General features: G+C 44.1%; 1 protein-coding gene across 1 annotated transcript in view; it reads left to right on the forward strand.

The window, feature by feature from the left end:
* pdcd11 (programmed cell death 11) overlaps positions 1–18,160 on the forward strand; it is a 42,528-nt gene that overhangs the window by 18,049 nt on the left and 6,319 nt on the right. Inside the window, exons 20-33 of the mRNA XM_034187306.1 lie at positions 171–233; positions 492–588; positions 724–813; positions 971–1,073; positions 1,443–1,620; positions 2,085–2,141; positions 2,222–2,344; positions 13,269–13,391; positions 14,645–14,792; positions 15,852–15,995; positions 16,074–16,217; positions 16,328–16,578; positions 16,667–16,835; positions 17,048–17,201. Coding sequence (XP_034043197.1) covers positions 171–233; positions 492–588; positions 724–813; positions 971–1,073; positions 1,443–1,620; positions 2,085–2,141; positions 2,222–2,344; positions 13,269–13,391; positions 14,645–14,792; positions 15,852–15,995; positions 16,074–16,217; positions 16,328–16,578; positions 16,667–16,835; positions 17,048–17,201 — 1,844 coding nt within the window. The remainder of the gene's footprint in view (positions 1–170; positions 234–491; positions 589–723; positions 814–970; positions 1,074–1,442; positions 1,621–2,084; positions 2,142–2,221; positions 2,345–13,268; positions 13,392–14,644; positions 14,793–15,851; positions 15,996–16,073; positions 16,218–16,327; positions 16,579–16,666; positions 16,836–17,047; positions 17,202–18,160) is intronic.

The raw sequence follows: 18,160 nt of genomic DNA on the forward strand, positions 1-18,160 counted from the left end.
TTTAACACCGACAGCATGTAAAACAATAGATGTATATAATGTGACAGTAAGTGAGTGTGTTAAATTTGCCCGGCGGTACATCGGTCAGTTCTGTTCTGATAAAGTGGAGACGTTTTGTGTGAATAAAATGTTTTTGAATTGTCATCAACAAACTTTTTTTTTTCTCCCAGATTCCTGCCGTTCTCACATCCAAGGTTTATTTACACTTTTCCTGAGCTCAGTGTCCTTTCCAGGTATTAATCCTAACTGCATACATCTCTGCACCGTTAATGTGCGCATTAATTTGGTTATTAACAAAAAAAAACTAGTTATGTTACTCACTTTTTAAAGACATATGGACATGATCACCACTTTTAATAACATCAGATGTTAATAATCTGAACTTGTCGATTGATAGCAGTTGATATTTTCTTAAGTTGAACTTTTTCTCTCTGTTATGACGTCATTTCTACAAATTGCGTCACTTTTTTCATTAACGTTTGTTTCCCCAGCAAACTGGACAAAAGTGTGGATTTCAAACAGACGACAACGAAAGAAAAACTGAGCAGCTACAAAGTCGGGGAAGAAATCATCTGCTTTATCTCAAAGGTTCAAGCAAAGCCTGCTTTCTTTGTGTCAGATTTTTATTTTCAGAAGTTGACTGAAGGATCAGAGCGAGTGCTGAAGGACAGTTCCACAGTCGGCCTTCAGATGCTGACTGTGTGTTGATGCTTCTGTGTCCAGTTTAATTCAGAGAAGAAATCTTTGGAGGTCACCACCGATCCGAGCGTGACGGGAACCGTCGAGCTGCTCTCCATGATCACCGACCCCAGAGTAAGTCTAAAGACTTCCTCAGGACCATAAGCCAGATGATGGTTTCTGATATCAAAGTGCTGAAATCCATCACAGTTAAAGGTTATTTCAGGTCAAACCAAAGTTGTCTCCAGACTGTATTTTATTTATTTATTAACTGAGATATGTGTATTTTCAGGAGGCCAAGCACCCAGAGAAGCTCTACAAACTGGGCCAAGCCATGCGAGCCAAAGTGGTGGAAGTGGTCCCCAGGTCTCAACGCCTGGTCCTGTCACTCACTGGTAGGAGACAGAGTTTAAAAAGTTTGTTTGTCCATCTGTCACTCATCCACAGTTCATTCTTCTCCTTCCGTTCCTGATGGATTTTGATTCCGATGGTTTTGTTTGCTTCATTGAAGCACCATTCACAACTCTTCCTCGTGGAATTTTGGACCTTTGAAAAATATAGATGTTTGTTGGGGAAAATAGTGAAAAATTTAAAGCTGCTGGTAAATAATTTCACTGACTGTGTGTTGAGCTCCAGTTCTTCAATGCTCTGTTTTTTTTTTTTGTTGTTATTTTTTATTGTTCTTTCTTTGTAATGTAGCTCATTCTGTCCGTCTCTTTACCTAAAACAGAAAATTTATTAGATTGTATTCTTTTCTTTTCCAGGTGTTCACTTGTTGGAGAAAGGCAGTGTCACTTTGGGGATGGTGACTAAGATCCGGCCTCATACGGGTCTCCTGGTCAAGTTAGCGTTTGGCGGCTTGGGGACTGTTGCCATCACCGACCTGGCTGATGCGTATAAACCACACCCCCTGGATGTGTACAAAAACGGTCAGCTGCTTAGGTCAGTCAACAATAACCTGTGAGGTTCAGGAACTTCCTGATGCCCTGAATGTCATCTGTCAGCAGATATGATCTGAAACATCTGGTCTCACAGCTTTACAAGGACGTCTTATTGAAACTGTCCGTGACTTACTTTCTCTGGTGCAGAGTCCAAGCTGGTTTAACTTCATTTCTTTAACTTCTCCTGTTCTTGACCAGAACTTCTCATCGATACAGTTTTCAGTTTTACAGTCGATCATTATTAAAATAACGTTTGAACTTTCTGCCAGACGTTCTAGTGATCCTGGTCTCCAGATAAGTACCACCCCCTGAAACAGAGGATAAAACAGTCCCTGGTGTGTGGCTGTTCCAGCACCGGTTCCTCTGGAAACATGCACAGAGTGGCGTTAGTTCAGGGACTAGTTCCTGCAAGTGAAGTGTAGCTGTTGAGGTTCTTTTTTTTTTTTACCTTCTGTTTTCTTGCAGGTGTTTCCTTTTGGGGAAAGAAGACAGCAAGTGGCAGCTGTCTCTGCGTCCCTCCAGGTGTGAGACGATTTCACTTAAAGTCACGTGTGAGTTCGATGGTTCAGACAACATTTCTAATTTGAACTTTATTTTTCCAGGCTGAACCCGGAGGAAGCCAAGTCAGTAAAGGACCCGGAAGTTTTGTCTGTGGATGAGCTGAAGGTGGGTCAGCTCATCCGGGGCTTCATAAAATCTGTGGGAGAACAAGGCGTGTTCATTAGGTGAGCCCGAGAAAGTACACTACTTTACACTTTCCGTAAATCCTGCGTGATGCTGGCAGATAGGATGAGAGCCATGTCTGTAAGCTAGAACCGCTTCTTCGCACAGTGGAGTTAGATGTTACGGGCACTCCAGAAGAGGTTAGCGTTGGGCCGGCTAGCATGCCCATTACCATCAGCCTAGAAACGCCGGCTGTGGAGGACAGGTTTCGGACTGTGGTTAGGCGGAGGAAGTCACGTAGGGCTTGGTGCCTGGTTACGGTACCCAGATCACACTCGCCACTGTGAACTGGTTTCCTCCCTTGGATATGCCTGTTGTGAGTTCTTGAGGCCACAGGTGGCTTTAACTCCTATCTCCAGGCTGAAACACTGGAATTTAGTGATAGGGGATTCTATCGCCCACAAAATCAGGTTACAGATGCTGGCTGATATTAAATGTATTCCTGGGGCCAGAGCTCCCGACATTGCCTCCCATCTTAGGGTGCTGACGCTGCAGAAGGGTAGACAGACAAAGGAACATGATATGAGATACAGTCACATAGTTATTCACATTGGTACCAATGATGTCAGGATGAAGCACTCCGAGGTCACAAAAATGGACATAGAGAGGACTTGTGACCTTGCCAGAAGGATGTCGGCATCAATTAATAGTCTCTGGTCCCCTCCCCTCCCGGGGTAATGATGAGGTGTTTAGCAGGCTGACATAGTTAAATAGGTGGCTGGCACACTTTTGTAGACAGCAAGGCTTTAATTTTATTGATAACTGGCCGTCATTCTGGGGCAGCCGTGGCTTGCTGATGCCGGACGGCCTTCACCCTATTGGGGAAGTCGCCGCCATCTTGTCTGCGAACATACTTCTTCTTTGTCTTTCGGCTGTTCCCGTTAGGGGTCGCCACAGCAGATCATTCGTTTCCATCTCACCCTGTCCTCTGTATCTTCCTCTGTCACACCAACCACCTGCATGTCCTCTCTCAGCACATCTATGAACCTCCTCTTTGGTCTCCCTCTTCTCCTCCTGCCTGGTGGCTCCATCCTCAGCATCCTTCTCCCTATATACCCTGGGTCCCTCCTCTGCACATGTCCAAACCATCTCAATCTCGCCTCTCTGACATTGTCTCCAAACCGTCTCACCTGAGCTCTCCCTCTGATATGTTCATTCCTAATCTTGTCCATTCTTGTCACTCCCAAAGAGAATCTCAACATATTCAGGTCTGCCACCTCCAGCTCTGCCTCCTGTCTTTTTGTTAGTGCCACTGTCTCTAAACCATACAACATAGCTGGTCTCACTACTGTTTTGTAAACTTTCCCCTTCACTCTTGCTGATATTCTTCAGTCACAAATCACTCCTGCCACCTTTCTCCACCCACTCCACCCTGCCTGCACTCTCTTCTTCACCTCTCTACCACACTCTCCGTTACTTTGAACAGTTGACCCCAAATATTTAAACTCATCTACTTTCACCACTTCTACTCCTTGTAACTGCACTATTCCACTGGGCTCCCTCTCATTCACACACATGTACTCAGTCTTGCTTCTACTGACTTTCATTCCCCTTCTGTCCAAAGCATATCTCCACTTCTCCAGACTAGACTCAACTTGCTCTCTACTCTCACTACAGATCACAATGTCATCTGCAAACATCATAGTCCATGGGGACTCCTGTCTGATCTCATCTGTCAACCTGTCCATCACCACTGCAAACAAGAAAGGACTCAGAGCTGATCCTTGGTGTAATCCCACCTCCACCTTGAATGAGTCTGTCATTCCGACTGCGCATCTCACTGCTGTCACACTATTCTTGTACATGTCCTGCACTACCCTAACATACTTCTCTGCCACTCCAATGCCACAACTCTTCTCTTGGCACCCTATCATAAGCTTTTTCTAAGTCCACAAACACACAATGTAACTCTTTCTGTCCTTCTCTGTACTTTTCCAACAGTATTCTCAGAGCAAACACTGCATCTGTAGTGCTCTTTCTTGGCATGAAACCATATTGCTGCTCACAGATCTTCACCTGTTTTCTAAGCCTAGCTTCTACTACTCTTTCCCATAACTTCATGCTGTGGCTGATCAGCTTTATGCCTCTGTAGTTACTGCAGCTCTGCACATCACCCTTGTTCTTGAAAATAGGAACCAGCACACTTCGTCTCCACTCCTCAGGCATCCTCTCACTTTCCAAGATTTTATTAAACAATCTGGTTAGAAACTCTACTGCCATCTCTCCTAGACATTTCCATGCCTCCATTGGAATGTCATCTGGACCAATTGCCTTTCCACTCTTCATCCTCGTCATAGCAGCCCTCACTTCTTCCTTACTAATCTCTTTTACTTCCTGATTTACTCTCACCACATCATCCAGCCTTTTCTCTCGCTCATTTTCTTTATTCATCAGCTCTTCAAAATATTCCCTCCACCTTCTCAGCACACACTCCTCACTTGTCAGCACATTACCATGTGCATCTTTTACCACCCTAACCTGCTGCACATCCTTTCCAGCTCTGTCCCTTTGTCTGGCCAATCGGTACAAGTCCTTTTCTCCTTCCTTACTATTCAACTTCTTGTACAGCTCGCAATATGCCTTTTCCTTTGCTTTTGCCACTTCTCTTGTCGCCTTACGCTGCATCTCCTTGTACTCCTGTCTACTTTCTTCATCTCTCCGACTATCCCAAAACTTTTTCGCCAACCTCTTTCTCCTTATGCTTTCCTGGACCTCTTCATTCCACCACCAAGTCTCCTTGTCTTCCTTCCACTGTCCAGATGTCATACCCAGTACTGTCCTAGCTGTCTCCCTCACCACATCTGCAGTACTTTTCCAGTTGTCCAAAATTGCTTCCCCTCCAACTAGTGCTTCTCTCACCTGCTCGCTAAATTTCACACAACAGTCTTCCTCCTTCAGCTTCCACCATCTGATCCTTTGTTGAGCTCTCACTCTCTTCTTCTTCTTTACCTCTAAAGTCATCCTACAAACAACCATCCTGTGCTGTCTAGTGACACTCTCTCCTGCTACCACCTTACAGTCTCTGATTTCTTTTAGCTTGCATCTCCTATAAAGAATGTAGTCCACCTGTGTGCACCTTCCTCCACTCTTATATGTTACCCTGTGCTCCTCCCTTTTCTTAAAGTAGGTATTCACCACAGCCATTTCCATCCTTTTTGCAAAATCAACTACCATCTGTCCTTCCCCATTCCTATCCTTGATACCATATCTACCCATTACTTCCTCATCACCTCTGTTCCCTTCACCAACATGCCCATTGAAGTCTGCTCCTATCACCACTCTTTCATGCTTGGGCACACTCTCCACCACCTCATCTAACACACTCCAGAAATCTTCTTTCTCCTTCATCTCACAACCTACCTGTGGGGCATATGCACTGATGATATTCATCATCACCCCTTCAATTTCCAACTTCACACTCATCACCCTGTCAGACACTCGCTTAACCTCCAACACACTTTTAACATAGTCTTCCTTTAAAATAACCCCAACACCATTTCGCTTCCTGTCCTCACCATGGTACAACAACTTGTACCCACCGCCGATGCTCCTGCTCTTACTTCCCTTCCACTTGGTCTCTTGCACACACAATATGTCTACCTTTCTCCTCTCCATCATATCAGCCAGCTCTCTCCCTTTACCAGTCATACTACCAACATTCAAAGTCTCCACTCTCATTTCCACCCTTCTAGTTTTCTTCTTCTCCCGCTGTTCGTGGCAGCGTTTTCCTCCTCTTCTTCGTCGTCTTCGCCCAGCAGTAGCCCAATTTCCACCGGCACCCTGTTGGGCAATAGCACCGGTGGCGGACGTTGTTAACCTGGGCCGCGACCGATCCGGTATGAGAATTCAGTTCCGAGTCTGCATAGTTGGGTTGGCTTGTTTTACGCCGGATGCCCTTCCTGACGCAACCCTCCTCATTTATCCGGGCTTGGGACCGGCACTCAGAATGTACTGGCTGCACACCCCATGTGGCTGAGTTTTGTCTGCGAACATACACTCAACAGAAATATAAACGCAACACTTTTGGTTTTGCTCCCATTTTGTATGAGATGAACTCAAAGATCTAAAACTTTTTCCACATACACAATATCACCATTTCCCTCAAATATTGTTCACAAACCAGTCTAAATCTGTGATAGTGAGCACTTCTCCTTTGCTGAGATAATCCATCCCACCTCACAGGTGTGTCATACCAAGATGCTGATTAGACACCATGATTATTGCACAGGTGTGCCTTAGACTGCCCATAATAAAAGGCCACTCTGAAAGGTGCAGTTTTATCACACAGCACAATGCCACAGATGTCGCAAGATTTGAGGGAGCGTGCAATTGGCATGCTGACAGCAGGAATGTCAACCAGAGCTGTTGCTCGTGTATCGAATGTTCATTTCTCTACCATAAGCCGTCTCCAAAGGGAGAATTTCAGAGAATTTGGCAGTACATCCAACCAGCCTCACAACTGCAGACCACGCGTAACCACACCAGCCCAGGACCTCCACATCCAGCATGTTCACCTCCAAGATCGTCTGAGACCAGCCACTCAGACAGCTGCTGAAACAATCGGTTTGCATAACCAAAGAATTTCTGCACAAACTGTCAGAAACCGTCTCAGGGAAGCTCATCTGCATGCTCGTTGTCCTCATCGGGGTCTCGACCTGAGTCCAGTTCGTCGTCGTAACCGACTTGAGTGGGCAAATGCTCACATTCGCTGGCGTTTGGCACGTTGGAGAGGTGTTCTCTTCACGGATGAATCCCGGTTCACACTGTTCAGGGCAGATGGCAGACAGCGTGTGTGGCGTCGTGTGGGTGAGCGGTTTTCTGATGTCAATGTTGTGGATCGAGTGGCCCATGGTGGCGGTGGGGTTATGGTATGGGCAGGCGTCTGTTATGGACGAAGAACACAGGTGCATTTTATTGATGGCATTTTGAATGCACAGAGATACCGTGACGAGATCCTGAGGCCCATTATTGTGCCATACATCCAAGAACATCACCTCATGTTGCAGCAGGATAATGCACAGCCCCATGTTGCAAGGATCTGTACACAATTCTTGGAAGCTGAAAATGTCCCAGTTCTTGCATGGCCGGCATACTCACCGGACATGTCACCCATTGAGCATGTTTGGGATGCTCTGGACCGGCGTATACGACAGCGTGTACCAGTTCCTGCCAATATCCAGCAACTTCGCACAGCCATTGAAGAGGAGTGGACCAACATTCCACAGGCAGCAATTGACAACCTGATCAACTCTATGCGAAGGAGATGTGTTGCACTGCATGAGGCAAATGGTGGTCACACTAGATACTGACTGGTATCCCCCCCCCAATAAAACAAAACTGCACCTTTCAGAGTGGCCTTTTATTGTGGGCAGTCTAAGGCACACCTGTGCACTAATCATGGTGTCTAATCAGCATCTTGGTATGGCACACCTGTGAGGTGGGATGGATTATCTCAGCAAAGGAGAAGTGCTCACTATCACAGATTTAGACTGGTTTGTGAACAATATTTGAGGGAAATGGTGATATTGTGTATGTGGAAAAAGTTTTAGATCTTTGAGTTCATCTCATACAAAATGGGAGCAAAACCAAAAGTGTTACGTTTATATTTTTGTTGAGTGTAGATAGAGCTCTACAGGGAGGGTAACATTAGGAATTTAGAGCAGGCCACAGAGCAGGTGATTAGGGTGTGGGTGTGGAATCCATTAGCTTAGCGGGGAAATTAGTCCAGAAAATCCACTATGGTGATAGTGCAGTTTTTCTGCCAGGGAGGGAAATTCATCAAGTTGGCCTTTTTCCGCAGATGTGTCCATAAAAATCATGGATGTGCTTTGCAAACTTAATACCCATTACTACATTGGATCATGTTGAAACTGAGGATGGCCCATTGGCTCTTCCAGCAATATCAAATATTTTGTGTTTGTTACCTACAACCCGCGTGGAATGTCTCAAACCTAAACCTACTTACAGGCAATAAAAATACTTTCAGTAAAAATACCCCTAAAATAGGCATTTTTTTTTTGGTGACAATATTTTATGTTTGTTTTTTTCAAGCAATAGACTAGTGAAAGTATGTTTTAAGATGTAACATGCACTTTATTCCTAGTTCTTGTATTGTTTTGTTACAAGTTGAATTTTAAGCTTTTCAGGGAGCAGATATGTCATCTTCCAGGATTATTTTTTCCTACGGCTGAGTGACAGTTTTTTTTTTTTTTTTTTTTTTTTTTGCAAAATCTTATGTTTTAGCAAAGATATAATACTTATTTTACTATGGTGGTGGTGTTTTTAAAGCCCCTGATTGTGCAAGTTCTCCTACTTAGAAAGATGAGAGATGTCTGTAATTTTCATCTTAGGTACACTTCAACTATGAGAGACAAAATGAGGAAAAAAAATCCAGGAAATCACATTGTAGAATTTATTTGTAAATTATGATGGAAAATAAGTATTTGGTCAATAACAAAAATTCAACTCAATACTTGGTAGCATAATCTTTGTTGGCAGTGACAGAGGTCAAATGTTTCCTGGAAGTCTTCACCAGGTTTGCACATGCTGTAGCTGGTATTTTGGTCCATTCCTCCATGCAGATCTCCTCTAGAGCAGTGATGTTTTGGGGCTTTCGCTGGGAAATACGGACTTTCAACTCCCTCCACAAATTTTCTACGGGATTGGGGTCTGGAGACTGGCTCGGCCGCTCCAGGACCTTGAAATTTTTTTTTACGGAGCCACTCCTTTGTTACCTGAGTGGTGTGTGATCATTGTCATGCTGGATGACCCAGCCACGTTGCATCTTCAATGCTCTCACTTATGGAAGGAGGTTTTGGCTTAAAATCTCACGATACATGGCCCCGTTCATTCTTCCCGTAACACGGATCAGTCGTCCTGTCTCCTTTGAAGAAAAACAGCTTCAAAGCATGATGTTTCCACCCCCATGCTTCACAGTAGATATGGTGTTCTTTGGATGCAACTCAGCATTCTTCTTCCTCCAAACACAACGAGTTGAGTTTTTACCAAAATGTTCTATTTTGGTTTCATCTGACCACATGATATTCTCCCAATCCTCCTCTGGATCATCCATATGCTCTCTGGCAAACTTCATATGGGCCTGGACACGTACTGTCTTAAGCAGGGGGACACGCCTGGCACTGCAGGATTTGAGTCCCTCTCTGCGTAGCGTGTAGCCTTTGTTACTTTGGTCCCAGCTCTCTGCAGGTCATTCATCAGGTCCCTCCGTGTAGTTCTGGGATTTTTGTTCACCGTTCTCTTGATCATTTTGACCCCACGGGATGACATCTTGCGTGGAGCCCCAGATCGAGGGAGATTATCAATGGTCTTGTATGTCTTCCATTTTCTTACAAATGCTCCCACAGTTGATTTATTCACACCAACCTGCTTGACTGTTGTAGATTCACTCTTCCCAGCCTGGTGCACGTTTACACTTTTCTTCCTGGTGTCCTTCAACAGCTCTTTGTTCTTGTTCTGGCCATGGTTGAGTTTGGAGTCTGACTGTTTGAGGATGTGGACAGGTGTCTTTTATACAGATAACGAGTTCCAACAGGTGCCATTAATACAGGTAACAGGTGGAGGACAGAAGAGCTTCTTACAGGTCTGTGAGAGCCAGAAATCTTGCTTGTGTGTGGGTGACCAAATACTTATTTTCCACTATAATTTACAAATAAATTCTTTAAAAATCCTACAATGTGATTTTTTTTGGGGGGGGGGGGTTGTTCTCATATTGTCTCTCATAGTTGAAGTGTATCTGATGAAAATTACAGACCTCTCTCATCTTTCTAAGTAGGAGAACTTACACAATCAAGGGGCTGACTAAATACCTTTTGGCCCCACTGTATATTTACAAACTGCATACCAAACTATTCAGTGGGTCCTGTGCACTTTACAATAAGCAATATATAACTGTAGTTAACAAAAACTCACCGCTTTCACAACCCATACCCCTTCAATTTAAGGTGTGTGGGGAAAAAATATGGTATTAAGAAAATTTTTTAAAATCTTATCTCTTCAATTTTGAAGCTAGACTCCTAAAACCTTAACTGGTTATATCTAGATATAGGTCACATGGAGGTACCATTAATATGAACATATCTTTGACCAGAAACAAATGGGTTTTTTTTTTTTTTTCAACAGATTCTTGTGATTTTACAGGTGGAATTGACTATATTACTAAACCTTACTTCCAGTTAAGCTGGGATATGTGTCCTGATGGTACTGTTTAGAGATAAGAGACCTAATTAAGCATCTACAGTTATGAATTCTTCATCAACCTAAAATTTAAAGTATGCTTTTTCTTTATTCTAGGTGACTGAAATGTGACTTTATCATGCCTAAGAAAGATAGCAAAAGCTGTCAGGGTGGAGGCCGGTCGGCTGGCACTTACGCTCAGATGACTCCAGAATCACAAAGTTATTAACTCTGTGAAAAAGCTTGTAAACAGATCATTCTTATCTGAAATTTTCTCTGGAAATCAATTTTGCAATGCAAAATCAGAGAGGTGCAGCTCCACCCAGAGATGGGTGTGGTGACTTTCTGTAATGCTCCCGTCCTGTGCACCAGCAAAATTTCCTGTATATTAATTTTGTAAATTGTTTTGTAATTTGTGTCTGTAGCATGGCCCAAGCAGAGGGTCGCCCCTTTGAGTCTGGTCTGCTTGAGGTTTCTTCATTAGAGGGAGTTTTTTTTTTTCTTATCACTGTCACCTGTGTTCTTGCTCTGGAGGTTGGTAAGGTTAGACCTTACTTGTGTGAAGCACCTTGAGGAAAATTTGTTGTGATTTGGCGCTATATAAATGAAAATAAATTGAAATTGATTTTAGGGACCAAAGGTCAAGGTCACTAGAACATACTTTGTAAAATTACATCTTTTGTAACTGGCCAGTGGTCACCAAACGTGGCATGTGTGTTTGGTATATTGACCTTGAGAAGCATTTTGTCTTTGGGGTCAAAAGGTCAAGTACACTAGGATGTACTTTGTAAAAATTCTTAAGTGCAGTAACTTGTTTCCTAATTGCCTGATTCTCACCAAGCCTGCTGTGTGTGTTGGCTACTAATGGGAATAACGGCATTCAAATAAATGCCGTTACAAGCAATGTAATTTTTTCAGTAACAGGTAATCTAACTAATTACTGTTTTCATCGTTATAACGCCATCATTGTTACTGACAGTAAAATGTGGCACGTTACTAAAATGAAGCTCATTGGAGACTTATTCATCTCTTAGCCGCAGCAGAGCTGAAAACTTTTGGTTTTTCTTTTCTTTGCTGAGGGTGGAGGGAGGGGTGGGGCAACTGTATAAGTGATGGTGATTGGCTAAGGAAGAGTAAAATTACATGGTAAGCCAAATAGAGGTAGACGGGAGTTCATGCACATAACACACACATTCACTCACTCACACACAAACGACCAAGACACTTTCCCCTCATTGAGACAAAAGGCATGAGTGTACATGTGAACAGGCATCATTTAATTTTAGATTTATTTGATGGTCATGTTTGGCCTGTTGAGGTGTAATAAATAAATATTTTAAACATAGTAATGATAATACGAGGGCTGTCCATAAAGTATAGGTCCTTTTTATTTTTTTCAAAAACTATATGGATTTCATTCATATGTTTTTACGTCAGACATGCTTGAACCCTCGTGCGCATGCGTGAGTTTTTCCACGCCTGTCGGTGACGTCATTCGCCTGTGAGCACTCCTTGTGGGAGGAGTCGTCCAGCCCCTCGTCGGAATTCCTTTGTCTGAGAAGTTGCTGAGAGACTGGCGCTTTGTTTGATCAAAATTTTTTCTAAACCTGTGAGACACATCGAAGTGGACACGGTTCGAAAAATTAAGCTGGTTTTCAGTGAAAATTTTAATGGCTGATGAGAGATTTTGAGGTGATACTGTCGCTTTAAGGACTTTTCACGGTGCGAGACGTCGCTCAGCGCTCTCAGCCGCCGTCGTCAGCCTGTTTCAAGCTGAAAACCTCCACATTTCAGGCTCTATTGATCCAGGACGTCGTGAAAGAACAGAGAAGTTTCAGAAGAAGTCGGTTTCAGCATTTTATCCGGATATTCCACTGTTAAAGGAGATTTCTTTAATGAAAGACGTGCGGACAGGTGACGCTCCGCCACAGGAAAAACACCTCTGTTGAAAGCCTCAAGGACAAGTTGGAACATGTCCAGCTGTTAAACAATTTCTCATATACTCACTCCACTGAAAGCCATCAAAAGCCGCCTGGATTTTACAAATGGTTATCAACACGGAGGTGTTTTTCCTGTGCCGCCGCACCGCGCCGGCTGCGTCCCGACGCGCGGACCCGTCCGCACGTCTTTCATTAAAAAAATCTCCTTTAACAGTGGAATATCCGGATAAAATGCTGAAACCGACTTCTTCTGAAACGTCTCTGTTCTCTCACGACGTCCTGGATCAATACAGCCTGAAATGTGGAGGTTTTCAGCTTGAAACAGGCTGACGACGGCGCCTGAGAGCGCAGCGCGACGTCTCGCACTGTGGGAAGTCCTTAAAGTGACAGAATCACCTCACAATCTCTCATCAGCCGTTAAAATTTTCACTGAAAACCAGCTTAATTTTTCGAACCGTGTCCACTTCGATGTGTCTCACAGGTTTAGAAAAAATTTTGATCAAACAAAGCGCCAGTCTCTCAGCAACTTCTCAGACAAAGGAATTCCGACGAGGGGCTGGACGACTCCTCCCACAAGGAGTGCTCACAGGCGAATGACGTCACCGACAGGCGTGGAAAAACTCCCGCATGCGCACGAGGGTTCAAGCATGTCTGACGTAAAAACATATGAATGAAATCCATATAGTTTTTGAAAAAAATAAAAAGGACCTATACTTTATGGACAGACCTCGTATATAAAACAGACTGCGTGCATGTTTCCGAAAGACACTCATTTTGTGTGTTTCTGGTGCAGGTTGTCTCGATGCCTTGAAGGAAGAGCACAACTTCATCTGTCCACCAAATACTTTGTTCCAAAGTGCAGCGTTCTGTCTGAGTACCTGCCACCCAACACTCTGATCACCGCCAAGATTATAAGGTAAAAAAAAAAAAAAAAACTTTATAGATAGATAGGAAGAGGTCACAGATCACCTGCAGAGTGAAAATCAAGGCTTGGAACCAGTTTGTAAAACAAAAACCAGAAACTTTTTTTTCTGGAATCAACACAAAACCAGAAACTTAATTTTTTTTTTTTTCTGTGCTAGAATAGAACTGTTTGTTTAAAATAATGGTAACCAGTTAATACTGTTATTTATTTTGTTCTTGAATAGGTTTCTGTTTACAATGACCCAGTGAGGATGTCAGACTCCATTAATGCTCCACACCCAAACAGTTGGTGGCGGTAATGTACTGTGTTGGTTTGCAAACCGCCAATAAACTCGACAGACAAAGAAGGCGGTCTGGTGACATTCACTTCCGCTTGTTGTTGGTGGGACAAAGTGCTGGTGTCCTGTGGTTGATGCTGAGAAACACACCCGGAGCAGACAAACACTGAGGGACTTGTTAAAAATACTGCCTTTCTTCATTAATTTCCACGATGAGGAATTAAAGTAATTCCAAGACATTTTCCTTGAAAACAAGAACGTCTTCTCATCAGGCTGTGATGATGAATCTGACTGAAACAATTTAACTGGTCAGATTAAGACTTTATATTTGCTCAGTGTGTGAATGGTTTTAATATTTGAAACAGTCAAACTGCATGAATGGTTGCATGAGGACTGGAGCGTTAGCTGCAGAACCAGTCAGTGGGCAGTAGTAGGTTTGCTCAGGCTTCTCTGTGAGGCGGAGAGCAACACAGTGCCCCGTCTTTTAAAAATACAAGACACACACTACTGCTACACTTTTAATACACAAAGTCTATTTCAGGTGATCAGCGCCGACCCTTTTTCTCTTAAAAGGCTCTATTTTACTCAGTGTTCTAGCTTCAGCTATCTGCTACAGTGCGCTCTGTTGTCTTCATTTTTTTGTGGGAGTGTTACAGCGCCACATACAGGTCTGGCATATATAGTGCTTTCAGTATCCCATAGCTCACATGGAATGTTATTAACCGATTCAGGAGCTATATCTTTTTTTTTTTTGTTATTATTATTCTCACCAGTTCAGGAACGCCAGTTTTGGGGTGGAACCCAAAACCGGAAACATTAAAATACAGTTTCTGGTCGGAACGAACCGGTTGGGGAAAATTCAGCTTTAAAGCCAGAGTGAAAATAAACAGCTGCCAAGTAATTCCCCAACTATGACTCAATGTCACAGTTGCTATTTTTTTGTTTTTCTTTTTTTTCTTGTCCTCAGTATTGACAGAGGGGAGGGGTTAGTCAACCTGTCTCTGCTCCCAGAGGACACTGGGAAATCAGACGTGCTTCCAGAATCTCTGAATCTGCCGCTGCGCCTGACTGGAGAGCTGAAAGAAAAACGCGACAGGAAACGCAAAAGCCAGAAGGTACTGAAATGGCCGTGCAGTTTTGTCTGCTTTTCTTGTGTGAAGCTAAAGGATCAACGAGTTTGTTCAGGGTCTAATTATTGTGGAATCTCTGGCTGATGGCAGAACACCTTTAATCTTCAAGAGCCACGTCATGACGCCGTTGTGGACAAACTCTCGCCTTCAAAAAATGGTCTTATTTTTATTTTTTATTATTGACCTAGCTTCTGTTTTTGGGTGGCAGAACAGTTCTAAGTCCTCCATGGTTAACTTGCAGGCAGTAGTGTGCTGAAGGACTCACTAAAGTGAACAAAAGCTAGTTTGAGGAACATCTGTAGTAGCTGTACAATTTTGTCCAGTTGGTATGTGGGCAAACTATTTGAACTCAACTGATATATCAGTTGGCTGATGATATGAGCCTTTCACAAACATACCGACATGAAAAGTTTATTTTCCTAGGTAAATTATGCAGAAAAACACTGTTGTAAGTGGTGTCATTATGTAGTTTGTAGAGAAGGGACCACTGTGACAAGCATGGCTGGGACCCCACCACTCCTTGGTCACTTTAACTACAAGAGACTGAGGCAAAGTGACCAGCCACCAATCATTTTTGGTCAGAGTGGTCGTTTGACAACAACAAGAGGCAAATGGTCACTGTGATGCCAACTAGGCGGAGCCAAAATTGATGAGAAGTCTGTTTTATGCAAATGCAGAATGATGTGACACGGCAGCTGTCAAGCTGACTGAAAGCAGTCTGACGTATGTCAGTTGGCTGTATTTAACAATGAAACATCAAACTTCAGTTACATTTTTTGTTATGGTTTGATTTGGAATTGTTGCCCTTTTTTATGTATATATTAGTGTCTGCCACCAATAAAACTGCGGGTGTGCAAACATGGTGTTTGTGTTGGTCTACAGGCCGAATACCTGGATGTCATACTGCCATACTCTAAGCACAATAAAACTGTTATTGTGTTTGATAGTGAGAGGTCGTGACCTTTGGTTTAGTGCGTACTCTGTGCGTGTGCATTCTGTTGTCCTTAAATATCAGCCATGTCATCTTTTAATTAACACAACCAGACAGAGTCCGAAGTCCCAAAGAAGAAGAAGAAAAAACTGAAGAAAAAGTCTGAGTACCGTGACAGCGGCGTGGAGGCGTACTTCAGGGAGGACAGAGATGAAGATGAAGAAGACAAAGAAGAACACAGACCAGATCCGGGACAAGTAAGAATGACCACGAGGGATTAAAAAAAAAACGATTCCTGGTATATTTCATCTAAAATACTTTTGTACCCATGGCAGACAAAGGCTGGCACGGTGGGTCCATCCAGGCTGCAGGTGGCTGCAGGATTCTCCTGGGACTTGGGTCTGAATACCCTGAAACCTGCCACTGCAGTGCAGGAGGAGGAGTTCAGTGATGAAGAGGAGCAACAGGGACGCACCAAGGTGGGGAGACGCACAGCACAATTTTCTAAATGAAGTCTGAAAGTCTGATTCTGTCGTTTGTTGAGTCGCCAAAGACCCGATTCACTGAAACCGTGCGATTGCTCCTCCAGTCCCAGAGGAAGTCTCGCTGTGAGCTGGAGCTGGAGAAGAAGGTGGAGGAGAAGGCTCTGGTACAGCGAGAGGCGGAGCTGATGGACCCGAACCTGAGGCCTCAGGACGCCGCCGCGTTTGAGCGCCTGCTGCTGGCTTCACCCAACAGCTCGCTGCTGTGGCTTCAGTACATGGCTCACCAGCTGCAAGCCACGCAGATCGAGCAGGCCCGCGCGGTGGCAGAGCGAGCTCTGAAGACCATCTCCTTCAGGTTCACCAACTCGATCTTTACTGCCACAACAGCTCGCCTTCACAGGAAGTCTGTTACTATAACGGCATGTTTGTGTGGCGGCTTGCAGAGAGGAGCAGGAGAAGCTGAACGTCTGGGTGGCCCTGATGAACCTGGAGAACATGTACGGAACCCAGGAGAGTCTCAAGAAGGTGTTTGAGCGGGCGCTGCAGTTCTGTGATCCCATGCCTGTCTACCAGCAGCTGGCTGACATCTACGCCAAATCCACCAAGCTCAAGGTACAAGCTGACGTGCCACGCACACACACGCTCGCACGTGTCACCTGACTGTGGGTGCTTCCAGGTCAGCATGGAGTGGACCAGAAGTCTAGCTGGGTGGTAGCCTGCCGGGACTCAGGGCGGTTCCCCGACCTGCTGAGTCGACTCTGTGACTGTTTCCTGTCGTCTCTCATGCCTGCATTTTGTCTGCTCTGTGTTGCGTCTGTGTGAAGGAGGCGGAGAATCTCTATAAGTCGATGGTGAAGCGTTTCCGTCAGAATAAAGCAGTGTGGCTGAGCTACGGAACCTTCCTGCTCCAGCGAGGCCAGAGTGACGCTGCCAGTGTTCTCCTGCAGAGGGCGCTAAAGAGTCTGCACGCCAAAGAAAGTAAGTGGGCGTAAAATGTGTTAATGGAGGGGGCACGTTTAGGGAGTGCACATCAGACACAACGAACCAATCGACCTGTGTGTGTCCTTGCAAACTACAAATTTGATCCACAGTGTCCTCAGAGTGGAGAATACAGAATAATTCTTTGATTGCACCTCTGATTAACAGCTAATAATAATCAATAACTGAAGGGTTTTGAAGAACTTTTAAAATGTGTGAATTTGTGCAGAAAAGCAGATCCCCCCTTTACTTTTTTTTTTTTTAAGTGTCCACTTATGATTGAAATTTGTTCCATCTGGTAGAATGATTTATGTTCTCTTTTTTCTTTTGTAAAAACGGTGCGTAAGTCAACAATATTTGTCTCCAGATCACAAGATGCTACAAAATAAAACAAAGAACAAAACCAAAATTAAAAAAAAAACTGAAAACACCAATGAAATCAATTAAAATCAGACAGAAATAATGAAATGTAATGAATGAAAAGACGAGTCTTTAGCTGCTTTTTAAACAAGTCTACAGAGGTCACAGGTCCTAAATTGGAGGGCGAGCCTCCGTTTACTTCCGGTGGTGTGGCCTGCTGCTGACCCTGCGCTCACTGTTTGTCTGTTAGCGTTATTAAATTTGTTTTAACGTATTTTTTTTAAGCAGTTCATTGGTTTAATGTGGATGTGACCTGTCAGAACTTCACTGCACTTTGGACCTTATCATCGCAATGAAAATCGCACTGCTGTGGATCATTTTCTGCCTATCAGCGTTTGCGCACGAGAGCTGCCTCACAAGCCGGCAAAGCTTCCTTACTTACACCAGAGAGCATCTTTTGTCACTTCGCTCACCTGGTGGGGTTCCTTCAGTTTGTCTACCTGCGGACTGTCAGGAAATCCGACGGCCTCTTAAATGTCTGGGGATGAGGAAAAAGCGTGGCTCCAGGGGAGGCGTGAGGCACCGACTCTGGAGACGCC

Source organism: Thalassophryne amazonica, chromosome 15 (assembly GCF_902500255.1).
Source record: "Thalassophryne amazonica chromosome 15, fThaAma1.1, whole genome shotgun sequence".
In the NCBI taxonomy this organism is placed as follows: Eukaryota; Metazoa; Chordata; class Actinopteri; order Batrachoidiformes; family Batrachoididae; genus Thalassophryne; species Thalassophryne amazonica.